General features: G+C 37.3%; 1 protein-coding gene across 1 annotated transcript in view; it reads right to left on the bottom strand.

Moving 5' to 3' along the window:
• The window catches only part of ABI3BP (ABI family member 3 binding protein), a 143,207-nt gene that overhangs the window by 63,954 nt on the left and 59,282 nt on the right, over positions 1–19,971 (bottom strand). The window contains exons 13-24 of the mRNA XM_030476242.1: positions 17,529–17,579; positions 16,951–17,025; positions 15,680–15,748; positions 14,418–14,522; positions 13,380–13,448; positions 12,008–12,073; positions 11,560–11,625; positions 9,354–9,410; positions 8,114–8,188; positions 6,260–6,325; positions 5,628–5,714; positions 274–339 (exon numbers count right to left, since the gene is read on the bottom strand). Of these exons, the coding sequence (XP_030332102.1) occupies positions 274–339; positions 5,628–5,714; positions 6,260–6,325; positions 8,114–8,188; positions 9,354–9,410; positions 11,560–11,625; positions 12,008–12,073; positions 13,380–13,448; positions 14,418–14,522; positions 15,680–15,748; positions 16,951–17,025; positions 17,529–17,579 (852 nt within the window). The remainder of the gene's footprint in view (positions 1–273; positions 340–5,627; positions 5,715–6,259; positions 6,326–8,113; positions 8,189–9,353; positions 9,411–11,559; positions 11,626–12,007; positions 12,074–13,379; positions 13,449–14,417; positions 14,523–15,679; positions 15,749–16,950; positions 17,026–17,528; positions 17,580–19,971) is intronic.

The following is a 19,971-nucleotide window of genomic DNA, read 5'->3' as shown; positions in this document are numbered from 1 at the left end:
CTTCCATGTCACGGCATCACTCCCCATAGCCGCGTGATGCTATCTTTCAATTGCCATAGGTAGCCTGAGGTAACAGAGTAAACCTAGAAGTGGAATCTCAGAAAAGGCAGCAGAAAGCTTACAAATGGAGCAATTTCTAATCAGGAGCCATAAGGGAACAACTGCATCATTGACCCACTGTTCTGGACGGCAAAACATCTGAACTGGCTCACTGCTGCAGAGAAAAGCATTGCCAAAGTAATCAACAAGGGAAGGGAATCACTGGCTATTTACCCTTTACAGTCCGTGTGGTTTTCAATGAAGGAGACGAGGTGGACTTCAGGTCCGGTCTCTGGGTTGCTGCAGCCAGACACAAAAACGACCTTGAGATATTCACACGGTCTTGCCACAGCAGCACAAGCAGCACCAATACACAGCACCCCAAAGGTCCATATTTAGGTCAACACATCCCTTCTCCTTGCAGTACTTTGTCACTCAGTCATCAAATCAGCAGGCAGCTGTCTTGCTGTGGCTGCAACTAGCACAATACTCTTAGAAACTCAGTAGCTAAATGGCTCTCCATCAGCAGAGAAACGTCTAAATGTCTACTTCACAAAACCACTTCTGACACTTTCCCGAAAGACATTAAAAACCAGTCGTTGCAGACTGAACATGGGAGCCAAAAGACTCACTTTTGGATTCAGAATTCAAGATGACAGGTGATACATACATTTCAAATACAAACAACTACAAATTCTAAATACTTCCTTATTCCAGCACAAAAGAATAAACTGCACACTATCATTTCAACACTCAGTCATAACTCTAACTCTCTTAGGAGTTCAATAACTTTGCCAAAAGGTTTTTATTTAGTGTTCTTGTCACTATTATTACTGTTATTTTCACAAAGAACAGACTATGTAAGTCCTCACAGTTCCTCTGAAAGGCTTCAGCTTTCCCCATGTCATTTAAAAGTTCTCATTCTTTCTTTAGGTTAGTCAATGAATCATAGAATCAACTAGGTTGGAAAAGACCTTTAAGATCATCAAGTCCGAAAATAACATGCCTATTTATCAAGCTTGAACTTCATTGTGCAATGAAAGAGGAAAAAGTTTATGTCCTGTAAGGAAACTATGAGACAGCTATACCACATCAATAGCAAGACTAAGAGGAAATAAAACTATGCTTCTTCCAAACTGGAATTTTTCATTCTAGAAAGAATTTTCAAAATAAAAACTGCATCTACAGACATACAGGAATTTAATGAAAAATACTTTTTGCCCCCTGTCCCTGCAAAAAGTGATGGAAAAAAGCATAGGTTCAAACGTCAGAAAAATGTCATTAGTTTGGCAAGTGTTTTCGCAAGCCAAAGTGCATTAACAGACCTGGGTATTGCTCAAAGCAGGTGAAAATTTTTTCAAGTGATGGCAGGGGAAAAGGAAAAAACAGAAAATACCATATTTACCCTCCACTGTTCTTTGGCTTGCAAGGTAAGGAGAGGTAGATTTCTGCTTTGGTCTCTGAGTAACTAAGATTAAAACAGAAAACTGCCTTCAGATATTATAGATGAACATTCTTTTTTCAAAGCAGTGTCAGTACAGAGTTTTACATGAATGAAACCCATATTACATTCAGCTTTTTACATAAATATCTGCATTCATTACAGTATTATCCTTTTTTTAAATGAGGGTGGCATTGCTGAGTTATTGTAGAATACAAACAGTTAACCTTTTAGTGAACTAGGCCTATAAAGCAGAAAATTACAAAGGGGGATTGAGAAGCTTAACATAATTTATATAAATGACTGACCACTGACACATTTGGCATTGCCACTAACAGGAAAAAAGAAAATTAAAAGGTTTTGAGTAAATTTTAAAATAATGCTTTTCATATTTAAGTATTGCCAAGAAGAAATTATGATGGAATTATTGTTTACCCTTTACTGTCTTCATGGTTTCCAGTGAAGGAAAAGATGTGGGCTCCAGGACTGGTCTTGGAAGAGCTAAGGTTAGAGATGGAAACTATCTTGAGATGTTATGGCAGTCTCTCTATGAGTATGAAAGCATCACTTTAATCGCATCCAAATAAATCACTACTTAAACTGTGGTTTATCAGGTATACCCTTCCTACCAAATAAATCATACAACAGTTTTTTGTCACTCTCTATAACCAAAAAACCCCAATCACTGGTTAAACACTGTTCCTAGTAGACAATAATGGCAGTCATGATGTTCCAGAGCTGCATTTTTACCGCAGTACATAACAGATCCCCAAACTAATTTTCAGGCATCAAATATTTTCAAGCTATTAACTGAGAAGTGGTCAACAAATATGTAACCAGAACCCCTGCCTGCTTCAAAGATACTGTCAAGTTTTTTAGTTTACCACCTTATTTTAAATCTGAAACAACCCTCCGTCTCTCCCCCCCCAAAAAAAAACCAAAACCAAAAACCAACAATTAACCAGCTCTGTTTACTATATTCTTCACTATCCTTAAAAATCTGAACTTTGGGGTTAAAGTAACATACGCCTAGAAAAAAAGGAAACAATAGCTTCTCTGCAGAAAGATGCATACAGATGAACTTCAGGATTTTCGTCAAGAGTTGAGCCAACTACTAGAAGTCAACTACTTGTGCCTTCTTAACCAAAATCTGTACAAATCTTTAATGGAACAGCATCTCCTTAATTTGCAGGAGCAAGTTTTCATCCTGAAGAGACATGAAGTACTTCAAACAAACAAAATCTCATAACTACAGAAGTACTTCAAACAAACAAAATCTCATAACTACAGTGTTAGACAAGCAAGGTCTAAAGGAAGAGACACATTTGTTTTCCAGAAATCGGCGAATGGATAATGCAAATGATAACAGTGAAATGCGAAGGTCACGATAAAAATGCCTTTACTTGTGCAAGAATAATTTCTCACTGTCAAGAACGCTCAGTTTGCAAGAAACGTCATTAGCAAATTGGACTGATGGTATTTCAGGGACTCCAAATGCTTTAGACATGAATTGTGAAACTATCTGTGTTTCATTAAAGGCTGAGAAGAAAATCTGGATTTAAAATGAGGAATCTCACTGTTGCTGGGATAGCACAACACACTACCTAGCACAAGTTGTGTTGTTTCAGGTGATGTAAGGGCAAACACAAGCAAGATACTGAATGCTTAAAAGTCCTCTCTGTTATGTGAATAAAGAGAAAGATATGCAGCCCAACATGGTGGCAACAGGATCCAATATCTGATGCTAGACAGACCTCTTAAGAATCTTCTACTTTTATACTTTCTGGAGTTTAAATTACAGCAACAGGAAAATGAATTTTTTATAAGTTTGTATAAAAGACCGGTCCTTTAGCACTTTGTATCAAAAATGCTTCATAGCTTCTGACTAAGAAGTGGTAAATGCAAAATAGTTCTTTAACAGGCTTGCCATTTAGACTCAGAAGCAAATGTGTTCACAGCAGAAAAAAAGGAAGCAAGCGGCAATGTGATGAAAACTAAAACAGAATCCCACATTTCTAACTCATCACTTTTTGTCTAGTTTCCAAAAAGGATGAGATGTAGACTTGAGGACTAGTCCTTGTTTAGCTAAATCAGATATGAAAGTCATAATGAAATAAGCAGTCTCTGCACAAGTGATAACGCTGTGGTTTTAAAAGAAAAAGTCTGTTTAGATTGAAAGTGTTTTTCATTACTTGAATAACCACATTAGTTTTTTAGGTTGAGTAGCTCTGTAGAGCACAATATTAACCAGTCTTCAAGAAATAAGGCAGAGTTCAAACAGGCTTGAAGAACTTTTGAAAGTAAACATTTCCTAGAAACAATAAACAAGTGACCAACGAAACTATAGGTTTTTAAGAGACATCATTAAGTTCATTAAAGGACCCACTCCAGGGGAAATAACATGTAAGCAAGTATTTCATTGCAGGCTTCACGGGGTGGCTGGACACCCTGACCCTCCTTTAGCTGAAAGATTCTTCTATTTACTCTCTCTCTTGTCTTCCCCTGTCCTCCCTCCCCAACACACACATGCAAAACTAAAACCCAGAATTCCTTAGGTTATTCCAAGGAAGTCCTTTAAATACAAACAGCATAACATACTAATGGTTCCTGTTTCATACATATGTTAATTAAACATTATTACCATATTTAATCACATTTTTAACTCTTCTTCAAATCTAGGACTTATTTTTGCATGTTTATGTTCAATTCCAAACTAGATCACACATTATTTTCTCAATTCTCCCGAACACTCCAAGTGTTGGGAAACTGATGCGTCTGGTTTGAAAAGAGTGCAGTACAACCTTCTTTATAGGCAAACCATGTGGAATAAATAACTGAACTTGGATATGCTATTATTCCAATACATAGAAAGCCGTTACTGAAACTTTCTGTTAAGGCACTTGATTGTAAGTTATTGCTTAGTATGAAAGATGCATAATGATAAACACTTACTAAAACCGCTGAAGAATAAATGTACAAAACTTAACACATCTCCATTTATTGATTTTCAGAATATTTACTTGAATCAAAAAGCTTTGCCATTGACCTACAACCACAGGCAGTTGGACATTTAGTAAAAGTTTCGTGTAAAATACCCATTTAGTCCACTTTTTACTGCAAGGGAGTTCTGGCAGCAACTTGAAACAGACTTTGGATGGAATTATTATTGAAAAGATATGAAATATTTCTTCATGCAGGGCCAGTAAAAGCAGAACCATAAGCACTGATAAAATTGCATTTGTCCAGTGTCATTTTGTAAGGCATTGGTAAGTTTTAGCTTATATTCTGAACACAGGAAGTAAAACAATCCTAAAGAACAAATATTGGCAAGGAAGAACAAGAAAATTATATAATTTAGATTATGATAGATCAGTAAGTGCAATTTAAATGTCAAAAAAATACCATTATCCAACCAGTTTAATTTTACTGGAGTCTGGTATAACAGGTTTCAAAAGCATGTTTGAAAAGCATTATGTCTACCATAGAAGCACCAGCTCAAGATCAATTAGTTGCAAATATTTTCCTCTACTGCGATGTTGTGCAGTTTAGTGGAAATAGTTGAACACAGCACTACAGCAATACATGTGAAAAGCATGCTTTTATTTCTTTTAGTCTTGGACGCACGCTGCCGCACTTACTGGCAGCAAAATGTCTAACTTAAATTAACTGCTTTAAATATATTCAAATGAAAGGACTTAAGGGTCCATTTTCCAGTATTTTGAAGCCTACATATTCATTGTTCTGGATCCTGTTATTTCTATGAGACATACTCAACACTTTCAACCATTAGAACAGTTTCATTCAAAGGTTTAAACAAAACTTGTATTAGCTTTCACTCTTAAACATATGCAGCATTGCAACTTAAAAAAGAGAACACTACTAGATGTAATAAGATACATCAAAGCCTATTATCATCAAGCACAGCAAAACAGACTTGTAAATATATTAGGAATGTTGACCAAAATCAGAACAGAGTATTTACTGTTCTAAAGTATTAAGTTAGTCTGGTATTTGAGTGAGCAAATTAATTATGACAGTTCTGTAGTTATTCTGATTCATTTCAAATTTAACTAACAATATACCATAAGTAAGATGAAATCTCTGTGAGAATTTCTATCTAAAAAAAAATAATATTTTCAAGTATTACCAGGTACAGCTGGTGGCATTTCTTGGATGCCAGATGTTTCAGATCCTGAAGAAATGTGCTGCTTTTCATCAAAAGCTGAAAGTAAACCTGGAGTTAAATGTGAATTGGCTTCAGAGCCACAGTATTTTGACAGCAGCTGTTGGGCAGTTCAAGACAACACTGATGCGAGATCAAGCAAGATGGCAGCAGCTTTAAGGATGAGCTGTGAAATGAGGTGTCACATAAACAATATAAACACTGAAGCTGGTGTGAAATAAAGTATGGTCAACTCCTCTATCTCATGCTAAGTAGAATTCTCACTGGTTTTGGGATTTTTTTGTTTGTTGGTTTGGTTTTGGGTTTGTTTGGGGTTTTTTAAGTACTTATGCTTTGAAAGAAAATTGCAACTACCAGAAGAAAATTAAAGGCAACACATGCTAGCAGAGGTCTTTTTGCAGACTGTTTAATCAGTGTGGTAAATTATTTTTCAGCTTTGATTAGACAGAAATGGCCAAGTTGTGGATGGACAGATGAACAAGCCTAGCATCAAGTAGTTTCCAAAGCAACATGTCTGAATGAATCTTAGCATTATCCACAGCCAATGGAAGTGATGGCAAGGGATGGAAAAGCTAATGGAATTACATGCTATTTACCCATCGTGCTCCCTCTGGTTTCCACGGAGGGATGAGATGTGAATTTCAGGCCTGGTCCCTGGGTAGCTAAGATCAAATATGAAAACAATCTTGAAACGATGAGTGAAATCAGTCTTTAGATAAGATGATCTTTGGCCCTTTATTAGCAGGTCTAAAAGATCTAGATTTATTTTAGATTTCTTGTATAGATAGATACCTCTAATTGATATTTGCAGTAGCCTACTCCATTCTTTGTCTTGTGGGTTGGTGGGTTTGGGGTTTTTTTGGATACATGACATCTAATTTTGACACATTCATTACAAGGCCAGCTGGCTGCATCTGATTTCAAAATTCTGTCCAACAGCAGCAGCTGACAGAAACCCCCTTACCCCTACACTTTAGTTTGCATGTTCCAGATAAGTCTTTTAAATAAGGAACTGCAAATGCTTAATGCTGTTTTGATACAGCATGATGCCTTCACATTAGAAATCAGGCGTAAGTTATGAATCAGGGCTTAATTCAACCTAAAAACACCCCACTTTATGCATATGAAGTTGGAAAACGTACATCCAGCATGGAAAAAAGCCTGCAGATGACCTCTTTAGGCAAATAGAGAGAGTAAATTAACAGCACAAACTAGAAGCAGCATTTTTTTGTCTGCACACAAAAGCTCCGTATTCGACATCAAAGTTGGAAACTTTACAATTTAGTTTCTAAACACATTTGATACAATACAGGATTACACATTAAATCCAGATAGCCTGCATTTTTGAAAGTCATGTGGGAATAGTTCACTGCCTAACAAAAGCAGGTGGTATCAACCTAAAGGAATATCACAGAATCAGTGAAACAGCATAACTGAAGGGTGGCATCAAGCATGCTAGATGCTGAAGAGAGTTCCATTAAATGAACATTCACAGTGCAAACAACTTGAAACAACATGAAGTTGTATAAAATTTTCAGCTTTAGAAAGAAAGCATTCCATTCACACGAAGACAGAAAAAAAATGAGAATCACGAATAGCTTAATCACACTATAGATGTGTCCTGTAAAACATGAACTGTTGAGATGCTTTAGAATTTATCCTAAAGCCCAAAATAAAAGAGGCTGAAAAGTAAGTTTTCACAACCAGATGCCAGTAAAAGAAAATACATTGGTGCTTGTCTGAGAAATTATCATATTAGACATTAAGAAAACATCATAATAATAATTTACTGAGTTCCACTTTACTTGGTTGCAAAGGTATTTGAACAGTTACAGTAAAAAAAGCCTAACCAAACTAATACCATGTTCAGCTTGAACCTGCCAAATCACCCTTTATCACAATAAATATTTATGTAATCATAATTTTGAAGCATAAGATTTTAGGGAAATGGCACTACACAAATAGAGTATTATGAGTGAAACAGTACCATTATTTATTTATTTGGAATAACTATCCACTGGTGGCTGCTGGTAGTTATACTGAATTCAGGGAATCTGTTGATATGGCACTTTTGCAAAATCAGGATAAATGAATTGGGGCAGGACTAAATATTGATGTAAATCAGTAATTATATTATGAGTAAATTCATGTTGTACCAAAGTACAAATAAACAATTACAATCGGAGTCATCTCTGTCCTTAAAACTTCCAGAAAAATTGTAATTTGTATGTAATACAAAATTACAAGAGATTTAACTATAATACTCCATAGTCACGAGAATCCTAAAAGCCAACTATTTCAATGTTGTTATCCCAAATATATCACCTTCTTCCTGTAATAATATTAACCCAAGGTAAAGAAATGTAAATTAACAACACAACCAAAAGCAGGACATTTCTTGTGAGAATTCCTAACACTAATAAAATTACATTTTCAAGAAATGTCATTACCAGATTTTGTCAATGGCATTTCTGGAATAGTAAATGTTGTGGATCTTGAAGAAATAAGATGTGTTTCATCAGAAGCTGAAAAGAGAATCTGAGTTTTAAAACTTGCAGTGGCATCAAAGCCACTAAAATACCATGCAGAAGCTGTTCTGTAAAAGGAAACAATACAAATAAAAATCCAGACAGAAAATGGACTGAGAGTCAGCTGTAGGATGACTGACAGAAGAGCAAACAAGCTGACATCTCCTATGGTATGGATACAACATGAGTTTGATCAGGGTGGTATTCTCGTATCTATTACATTTCCAAGACACAGAATTTGTATCCTTTGGAAGATATTAGGTAGAGAAAATTTCAAATGTGAACTAAACCTACATAAAACTGCCCACAGTAATATACAAGTATGTTCCTCAGTTATTCAGTCTGAGTAGAATGTTTTCGACTTGCTTAATAAAAGAAACAGCTCACATGAAAGTACTGCACAAGAAACTCAAGAGACACATTTTTTTTAAAGATAATGACTTCTGGTCTTACACCACTGCCACAAAGTTACTTTGGTATAAACAGGATTATTGACAAAGACCACCCTTTAGTGGAAAATGGTTTAAAAATAACTTGATGTTTTTGTGACAATATTTTAATGAAAACAAATGCAACGGAATTCAGATTCTATCAGATCACTAAGACCACTATTTCCATTAGGAAAATTATGCAGCCAGCATGAACGAGACATGCTCTATTTCTACATGCAGTGGCATATGACAAACTGGAGTAGGTGCTCTTGATATTAAGAGCATTTACGACCGATTAAAATCAAAGGACAGGTAATAAGAAATCTAAGTAGCCTAATGCTTTACATCAAGAGAGAACATGCCACGGAGAGCAGTAGAGCCACACTGACTAGCCACTAAAAGTTTTCCTTCTAATGAAGATGGTTTGACTGAAATGACCTTGGATAAAATGAAGTTCTCAGCTTTAAAAGGAAACAAAAATACTGCATTCATGCAGAGGCAGAATAAATGTCAGTACCACCCATGGAGTATTAACACAGCTGCATCATGTTTGTGTTCGGTGTGAATTCTGCAACAGATAAAAGCAAAGACTTTTCTAAATTTATTTGTTATGAGAAATAAAAAGACCACTGACCAAAGTTTAACAAGTAAGACTAGGGAAGACATGCATACTGTATACATGTTGTAATAAGCTGATCTCCAGATGACAAAAACCATTAATGATCATTTACCCAATTCCACTTCAATGTTGCCAGGTGTAATAGGTTTGAAAGGTGCTTGAGTAGTTACTGTAATAGAGAAATATTTTCATGTGTTAGGATTTTAGATCACATTGCCTTTCACAAATATGCTGCTACCAAATTCACTTTTTCTGTAGCTACGTTTCCTAATTTGAACTTAACCAATACAGGAACACATGCAAGCAGCTATTAATTTTGCAAGTTTTAGACTTATTAAAATAAAAAAATCATCAGCACTGAGATGGAATGTACAACTTGAAAGGACCAAAAAAATATACATCTATTTTACACCAAAGACTTCAAGGTCTGCTACACCACTGCTTTGTGCCTTGGTCAGCTACTGAGCCCTGCACACAGTGGATAACCAACCAAACTGATTTCAGAGGAATTCATCCACCTGTTCTACTAATTCTGAACCAACAAAATAAGAGTACGAAAGTGCAAGTGAGTTTAAAACCCAGGCTGGAAATAACATTACATTATTTATATTATTATTCTACTTTAAACATTCTGATCAGAGAAATACAGACTTGCTATTCTTGAAGTTATTTTACAGTTTATACCTTAAGTGTGCACTTTTTAACATGCACACTTAAATGATGAACCATCACAACATGGCATCATCTGCAACCACAGACTTGATGATTTAGTGTCTCAATAGTAAAGAACTGAAGAAACATAAAAACATATTTTGCAAAACTTTATAAAAACAGGTTAATGAACAAAGATGTGTAAAGACATGAATATGATGCAAAAAATAAAACAGAATGTCACAAGTAGAATGGAAAAACATTCTGACGGTTAGTAGGAATGTAGGACTGAAAAAGCGCAAGAACACTGGGCAAAGGGAGGCAAAGGGAAAAAAATTTTCAAGATGATGATACTGAAACAAATCCAATTTTAAAAATTGGCACAATTAAAACAATATAGAAACTGATCCAGACAACATCAGAGAACAAAAGGGAAGGAAACATCCTTACACCAGCAACTTTATATGTTTTATTATAATAACAAGTATCTAATTTCTCCACTATGAAAACAAGAAAGCTAAGAAAAGTCCTTTAAGTAATGCAAGGCAAGGAATTTAACTTCCCCGGAAAACACCCTGAAGTGCGTGACACATCTAAGCTGAGAGGAAAGCAAGACTGCTACAGTCAAAAGTGCCACAATAACACTGCAAGAAACTCAATATTGTTCATTAGAATTTTAACTTGCATTCAATTTCGAGTCGGAGGGCTTACCAACCTCCTCACATCATGCTTCTGTTACCTCATGGACCAAAAATTACTGCCAAGACACTGGACTGGTCTTGCACACCTGCCAGTGTGAAAGCAGCTATCGCCACGAGCATCTCCACCCATTGCCATCAACTGCCATATCCAGTGCTTAAGTAAATACGGCTTTTCGTGAACAGCAGTTTCATCTCTACACTTATGCTTCACCCTAACACAGGCCCAAAAGAAACAACATTTGGCTAAAAGCACAACAACAGCTCCTGGGACGATTCCCATCTGCACTGTGACCAGATCTGCAAGAAGTGTCGTTACCAAATTAGGCTGGCAGCATGGCCAGGCACCAAAGGCTGCTGGTGCTTTGGAGAAACATTCACCGGAAGCTGAAAACAGGCATCGTCCTTACAACCTTAGAACCCTGATGTGACCCCAAAAGCAGCAGTAGAGCAGAGCACTCCCGCTCCCAGGTGATGGCAATGTAGAGGTGTGGGCAGATGGCAATGGGCTGCCTTCAAAGTCAGAAGTGAAGCAAAGGCTGCACCCATGGACCAGCAAACCCTGGTGGGCAGCTGGACCCCCGAGCTGTCCTCTTGTGCCAGCCCAGATCAGCACAGCTGGGATTTGTACCTTAAGAATGCTGTCGTATTTGAATGTGTCAGAGAAAGGAAGATCTGCTACCAAAACAAAAGAAGCAGGCGAATGGCAGATGAAGGCAAGGTGCAATAATGTGTTCTCTACGCAAGCTGCCACTCAGTCCCCACAGAAAATGCTTGTCAGCAACGGAGAAGCGTGGGATGAAACAACAGAATCAGAACAAGTGCAATGGGTGCTCTGGCAAGCCAAACTGCACCAACAAGTCTTCATTCTCTCCATGGAAGATGAGACGGATGCCATGAGTTTTGGGGTGCGAGGCATGATAGGAAGAGCAAAGGGAAAACGGAAAAAGAAGGGGTTTTGCTAGTTACCCATCACAGTTTGCTGCGTTGCCAGGGAGGAAGGAGTGGTGGACTTCAGCCTTGGTCTTCGAGTAGCTAAGATCAAACACAGAAACCACCTTCAGGTCCTCACACAGGCTGTTGTTGCACGGCTGGTATCAAGACAGAGCTATAAACAAGGAAACGTGGCCCTGCTTGGAGCAGGCTTCCATGTCACGGCATCACTCCCCATAGCCGCGTGATGCTATCTTTCAATTGCCATAGGTAGCCTGAGGTAACAGAGTAAACCTAGAAGTGGAATCTCAGAAAAGGCAGCAGAAAGCTTACAAATGGAGCAATTTCTAATCAGGAGCCATAAGGGAACAACTGCATCATTGACCCACTGTTCTGGACGGCAAAACATCTGAACTGGCTCACTGCTGCAGAGAAAAGCATTGCCAAAGTAATCAACAAGGGAAGGGAATCACTGGCTATTTACCCTTTACAGTCCGTGTGGTTTTCAATGAAGCAGACGAGGTGGACTTCAGGTCCGGTCTCTGGGTTGCTGCAGCCAGACACAGAAACGACCTTGAGATATTCACACGGTCTTGCCACAGCAGCACAAGCAGCACCAATTCACAGCACCCCAAAGGTCCATATTTAGGTCAACACATCCCTTCTCCTTGCAGTACTTTGTCACTCAGTCATCAAATCAGCAGGCAGTTGTCTTGCTGTGGCTGCAACTAGCACAATACTCTTAGAAACTCAGTAGCTAAATGGCTCTCCATCAGCAGAGAAATGTCTAAATGTCTACTTCACCAAACCACTCCTGACACTTTCCCGAAAGACATTAAAAACCAGTCGTTGCAGACTGAACATGGGAGCCAAAAGACTCACTTTTGGATTCAGAGTTTAAGATCTGATCTCACTTTTCCCAAATCCTTCATTCTATGGGTCAGATATCTCAGCCCTGGCACTAATAAAGCACAGTGACTCTCTAGAGAAATGCCTGCAAACAAGAGACTAAAGGTAATTTTTCTGTAGAATTCTAGCACATCTTCCAACCACATACACTTGCGCAGTCCATCATACAATTGTACAGTGAAGAACAAGTAACTTCGCTAAAGTGACTTCCTCAAACTCTGTGTAATTTTTCACAGAGAAAATGCACAACCTTATATATAAATGGTTATAAAATCTAGTCTATGTGTACTCATTTGCACTGCACATCTCTGCTACGCCATGGGCTTGACTCCAGATGTAAGGGAGGCAAGACCGTTACGGTTTTCAAACCTGCACAAAGATGAAGAAGTTAGTGGTAGTAAGGAAATGCTGCCTAGTGATTTCTCTGGGGTTTTTGGATATTGCCAATCTTTGGACATTTAAATCCTTCTGTTCCAGTCTCTTCTATGTTACCCTTTTCTAGCAACATTTAATGACTCACTAACCAAACCAATAACTGGCATTTCTCATGGTTAAAAATTCATGAGGTATTCTTAAGAACAGCAGCTGTATCTTTTTCCACCTATGGAGAAGCTTTTGTATCCAATGTATAAAAGAACCAGACTTGACATGTTAACACTTAACCACTCGAAATAACAAGCCTCCATACACATACAATCCTTCACAAAAAAATGGAGAACCCCATAGGACAAGCTAGCCAATTGCTTACAAACATAAAAAAAATAATCTTATCACTCCAACATTTCATTCTAAGTATCTCAAATGTTGCAGCAGTTATAACTGGTATCTCTCCAGTTACACATTTACACAGAGCAACTTAGAGTAAGCCCTCCGTTTAGGAAAGCATCACTGTGACTGAGAGACTGACTACATGTCAGGAGAACTACAGTGAAGAGAGATATCATTACCAGCTGAGATTGGTGGCATTTCTGGCATGCCAGATGTTGTGGATCTTGAAGAATAAGGCTTCCATTCACCTAAATCCAAAAAGAATCTTGTGTTAAAAGGCTTAACTGCCTCTACTATGGACAGGACAGGTCTACTGTGGATAGCACAGCACTCAAAAGACAAATGCTGCAATGTTAAAACTGAAGCACAGGAAATTTGCTTGCAAATCAGCTAGGCTATACTGTGTCTCAGGAACTGTTAAGGGGTGTGGACTCAACATGGAAACCACGTGACTGAATTATTCATACTAAAGAGGATCATAAAAATGGTTACAGTTGGAAGGGACCTTAAAGATCATCTAGTTCCAACCCCCCCTGCCACGAAAGCAGGGACACCTTCCACTAGATCAGGTTGCTCCAAGCCCCGTCCAACCTGGCCTTGAACACTGACAGGGATGGGGCAGCCAGAGCTTCTCTGGGCAACCTGTGCCAGTGTATCAGCACCCCCACAGTGAAGAATTTCTTCCTAATGTCTAATGTAGGAAAAAAATCTCATTGCTAGGAAAGAATTCTTATTACTACTTAATAATCTTAGCATATTTAGAATTGTAGGTAGTAAGAAAACACCTTTTGATCCAGAAAAGTCAGTGGACCAACCAATATAAAAGCTAGTCAAAGCAACCTTTCCACAAGATTACACAAAATGATCTGTTGAGCACTTAATTCCCTCTCACAGTTAAGTTCCCTAGCACAGAAAAATCCCCAATCAAACTAAAACATATCCCATCAAAAAAAACCCAAACCCCAAACTGAGAAAGGCAGGTCCACAGCTGGGAACCTCAATAATGAGAAAACCAAACCCAACCAACTAAAGGGAACCCCCATCTACGACCCCAATCCTCCATCTACAAAGATGAAGGATGAGTGCAGATGAGATCCTGGTTAACGGCAGTAATAAGTGGGAAGAATTAGTGGGATGGTGATAATTAATGCAAAACAAAGCTTCCAAAAACAGCAGCAAGAATTAAAAAAAAAAAAAAAAAAAAAAAAAAAATTTACAACTAAATAAAGTCATCTTATCAATTTTATCCAGTGCTACTTCTAACAAGTGAGGGTCTGTAGTAATTTTGGGCATGGATATTTCCAACTCAGTAGTATCTCCAGCTGCAGGGGGCAAGTGAATACACCTGAGAAATAACTTCATGTAAATAAATTCAAAAGGAAGATGAGAAATTTTATCTTTGACGGCTCTGCAGAGTATTTTTAAAAATTGTTTATTTATTTATAAAATGAACCTTCTTTTTCTAAGTATTATAATACCTTCACTAACTACTTAGCTGAAGATATTATTCTAGTTTTTCCATCTGTGCAAATGTTCACAAAAAGTTTGATAAACAATGTATATATAGTTTTATATGTACTTAAATAGCACCTGAAAAAACAGCTGTACAACTTACTGTACCACTTAAAACACATCTTTCCAGGAAGTTAAGAATTCTTCAGAAAATTTAGGAAAAAATGTGATTTTGGGAGATTAAAGTCTCTTGGTACCACTTCACTAACTCAACTCTCAATTTCAGTCCCAGGTATCCCATGTAACAGAATGAACTAAGTTGATTTAAAAATCATTGCCTGGGAGTAGGATGCAGTGCAGCAAAACTGAACTCTTGAAAACTGTACTGGAATGCCAAGAACCAGTAGATTATACAGCAGAGAACTTTATAAACTACAGCTGCATTACTCAGAGTAAAGTTTTGGGCAATGAACTGCTTTCCTTTCCCCTTCACCACCTCCTACCCCTTCCCCATTACCCTCACCTCTTATGCATATACTTGTTCATATTCAAGCTTAAAAAAATAAAGCATCCTCACATATCAAAGGTTACAGAAAAAACAACCACTTATCTCCAAAGCTGTAATCCAAAGTATGCCTTAGTCAGAAAAGGTCTGGCCTAAATGTGTTTACTTTCTTATTTCAAGACGATATGTAGGAAAAATCACAGCAAAAATGTATATGGACATTGAAGAACAGACAGAAAGAGAATGAAAACAACCTCATCAGTAAAAAACTGTAACAGTCTTAAGCCTCGGAAATTTTAAATCTTTTACTGACACACCCATTTTATCCATACTACATTATTTAGGCAGTCTTGCTTTAAACTTGTGCTGCGAGCATGCTGTTACAGAACTTGAAAAACGAACGCATAGGCAAACACACATTGCAAGCAGTAATGAATAACTGTCTGAAATCATCAACATGGAAGTAGCACCAACCAACCAAACAGAACGGTATGTTTCTGAAATAATAGCACTATAATTTACCAGTGCCTGGTATTTCTGAAGCTGTAAAAGTTTGGGGAGTAGAAGTAACATGAAGAAAGTCACGTGAAGCTGGAAAACAAAAACAAAAATCATGCTGTACTGTTTTGAAGTGATAAGAACCATCATCCAACAGCACCATATTCTTTTATGAGCTGAAGAAACTTTTACGTAACATTTAGCACATTGTGTTCTGCAGAAAAGTAGACTCTGAAATGTACAATAATCAATTAAGTAGGACTTGAAAAAAATTTCCAAAAACATACATCAGTGCACAGACACATAATGCAACGAATGACCAAACTGTCAGCAGAATCACACAGAAAGAAGCTGAATCCTAGAGATAAAAAGAGAAATATAAGGCTGCTCAAAAAAAGAACAAATTATGAATAAAAATTAGCAAACTGGGACTGCATGGATTTTTTTCTAGAATTCCAAGAATGAGAAGGAGGATATATTGGTGCTGAAACTGGAGAAGGAAAAAGCATGACAAAGCAGGAACTGTACCAAATGAAACATACAAACTGTCTTTTGTCAAACATGAGAATGGCTGACAGTTGCAATCAATCTCCCCTTTATTAATGTATTTCCTTCAAAAATTAATTTCTTCCAAAAACATATTCCTCAGGCATCACACTACTGGCATGCTACTGAAGTGAAATCTTTCCAATTGGCTCTCATCTTACTTAGTTTTTTTTCTTCTTTTGGGTAACTGTCAGTGGCCCCAAGTAAATAACTAGCTCTTACAAACTCATCTATAAAATAAGAGAAACCTGTCACAGAAATTATCAAAGGACCAAGTAGACGGTGTCTCAATCTTCAATGACACGTCTTCATAGTGCCAGTTTTGAAATCTGGGCACTTAAAATTATGTCTATGCTTACACAAAAAGGCTAAAAGCAGAGCTACGTTTTTAAAAAGATGTTGGAATTTCCATTCATTTTTTAGGACTCTTGAGTACTTCAGCAAATCAGGATATTGCACTTACGAAACTCAGGCGTGGACAGGCCTATTTAAATTTAGTATTTACTGTAAGTCCAATTGAATTTTAAAGCTAAGAATTACAGGCTGTAGCCAAATATGGAAAAACCTCCAAACTACTCGCTCAGTACTTCATATAAAATGTTATAAACAAACCTGCTATTTGATACAGCACTTTCATACCTGCAGTTATTCTTCATTTACATCAAACTGAACAAACTGTTTAATGAGAGGCACTATGCCTCTGAAAATTCCTAACTGTCAAGAGAATTAATCTTTGGAGAAATTGTTACCAGATCTGGTTGGTTGCACTTCTGTGGTACCAGATGTTTTGGATCCTGAAGAAACAGGCTGTGTTTCCTCAAAGGCTGAAAAAAGAATCTGAGCTTAAAATGCTGAGACCTGTGATTTAATGGATTAGCGTCAAGTAGCTTAGTGAAGGCTGTGCAATTCCAGATGATGCTAATGCAAAGCTAAGCAAGATGGCCTGAGACATGAGACAATTGTGCCATGACAACACAACATGACAGCTTGCAATACAGACTTCTGGCCATGAAATCTGACTTCCACATGCCTGAAAGAATTCTTACCAGCAAGGAATTTTACCTTATTAAATTTTCTGTGATCAGTTGCAGCTATACAAAAAGAAATAAGCTAACAGTGAGATATGACAACACTGTCTTTAAGCAGTTTTTAAGCCAGTAACATATACTGTTTTTCAGCTGGTTATACAGACACAAGAATGGTGAACAAGCAGCTCTCTGTGAGTGTTGGTAGCCAAGATTCTAAAGCAGATCTTAAAATTACCATTTGCAGATCTACATGATGCTAAGATAACTGAAAAAAGTCACGGAACTAATCTGCTGATTACCCATCTCCATGTCTCTGGCTTCTGCAGAAGGTAGAGATATGGATTTCACAGCTAGACTCTGAGTAGTTAAGAGCAAACATGGGAAAAAAAAAACCAAAAAAAATCATGATACCAAGACAGACATTCCTCTTGCAAGTGGTACAAAATCTAATTTTGACTGTAACTAGCACATTTTTGTTTGGTTTGAAGGTCTCTTTTTTCTATTAATTTTTACCCTATTCAAGCTTTGGCATACATTATCTAATCAAGCTGAATACATATTACTTAAGAGGTTTTTCTTCACAGAGAAGCAGCTACAACCCAAACATGATACATTTGATCTTCACAGCACTCGCAGGTCTGTATAAACTGTTCACTATTATACTATGTACAATTATTTCAAAAGGAGGTGTAATGGGAAAAGTTAAAAATAGAGAGTAGTACAATGAAGCCAGTGAAACAATCATGAAAGTTAGCAAACAGCATCCTTTATCTGTTATGTTGTAATGAAGACTATTACAAAGACCTTACAATTATTTGACTTTGAAGTATGGATAACCTGAAGTGTGCTTTAATGAAAACAGAGAATCAAGGTGGAATTGGGCAGTCTTACCTAAAGGCCATCGTGAACGAGTTTCCACCATGTGCTGGTTTTGCACTACTATCCTGCTTCTAAGAAACAGATCCTATTCAACTGTGCGTACAGGCCTGTGAGTACGATTCTTTCCAGTAAACTTATCTGCACCAGTCACTTATGCTTATTTAGGTTATGACATATTTGAAAATTTCCATCTTTGTTTATATTAGGTCTTTATCAAGATGAGGTTCTCTGAAAAGCAGTTATACCAGAATTTTAAAATTAAACTTCTCTGCATGCTTGAGATTGAGAAAAACATTCAAACAACTAGGTGTAGGGTTCATTTCTAACACAGGCAATATAAATATAAACCAGAACATGAACAGACTTCTTTTCATATAGTGGATCTGCTTTTCCATTTACTTTCAATCCAGCTTATCACATTAACAAATATGATCCCAGTTTACTACCCTGATATAGCTGGACTCAGCAGTTAGACCAGATGATCACTGTAGGTCCTTCCGAATGAAACTATTCTTTTCTACATTTAGAGAAAAGAAAATAATACCAACTAAAGCTGTATGATTCACAGCTTTTGGCAAAAGCTTCCATTGATACACAAATCTAGTAAGAACTATGACAGATCTCCCAAAGGCATCAGAGCATTAAAGGCATGTTAACAAAGCTATCTTTTCAGAAAGGTTTGAATTCAAAATACACCGACCACACAGAGAGTTTATAAAACAAAGGAGATGTCTCCCTCTGGTAGACATCTGGTATCGAGATCGAAAAATGAAGAAAAAAAGCCATGAAGGGAACTAGGGCAGTATACAGGTCACACACACTTAAACTTCGGAAATTAAATTTTGCTTTCTTTGCTGATTTTATGACAGCAGGCCATGAAGACATGCAGAGGCAGAGCGCAGAGAAATCTACTCCATATGAACCCCACCTTTGCTCTCACAAAACATCTTTGACTTCAGCATTGACTTCATGAGGAGCACAGATGCTCCAGCTGACCCAATGGCTGGGCCCAGCTTCACATAATTAAATAACACTTTTCTAAGTGGAACAATTTGGCGAAAATGGAAGACATGAAAACAAAACCAGAATAAACACTTGAATGAAACACATACTTTGCCTCAACTGTTGTTATTATTTTACCTTTACCACTGAGACCAACACATATATAGGTTATTATACCCCAGCAGAAAGCAAAAATACTTCTCATCCCTAATAATTTTCAGGTTTTCAGCTACATTTATAGCAAACAGGTTCTTAAATCATCGTATCTCTCTCTCTCCAATGCTGCCTCTAACTGGATTTAAATAGGTTCTTAAATCATTGTATCTCTCTCTCTCTCCAATGCTGCCTCAAACTGGATTTAACCAAACTTCTTTCACTACAGTGAAAACAAACATGTATCCCCATCCCCTCAAAACATATCTGGAAAAGAGCCGTCAAAAACTGTAACAAATTAAGAAAAAATGGTGAAGATAATTTTCATGTTCTTGAGAATTTGGTTCAAATATTCACTTCAAAAAGGGCTGTTCCTGGAAATTATTTTAAGATTTGGCAGACAGCAGTAAGTAAAAGTATGCCGTCTAAATAAACCAGCACTATTACATGATAACTACTTGACTAATGTTGAGTGAAATATAAATCTATACTGATTCAAGAACACTCCTAAATGTCTCAGTAGAATGAGACATTTAGGACTAACACAATGACACTGTAGAGAAAGAGAGATCTGCTGTGTAAACACAGGTCTTGAGAAGGGGAGACAGAGGATATGGCATAGAGGAGTACGGGCATGGGATGATAAGAGATGGGGACTAGTCACTGGAGATCCCATGCCATAAACAACTTAGTGATGATCTGTTATAA

This window comes from Strigops habroptila, chromosome 2, assembly GCF_004027225.2.
Source record: "Strigops habroptila isolate Jane chromosome 2, bStrHab1.2.pri, whole genome shotgun sequence".
NCBI lineage: Eukaryota > Metazoa > Chordata > Aves > Psittaciformes > Psittacidae > Strigops > Strigops habroptila.
This window is presented reverse-complemented; position numbering and strand designations above follow the sequence as displayed.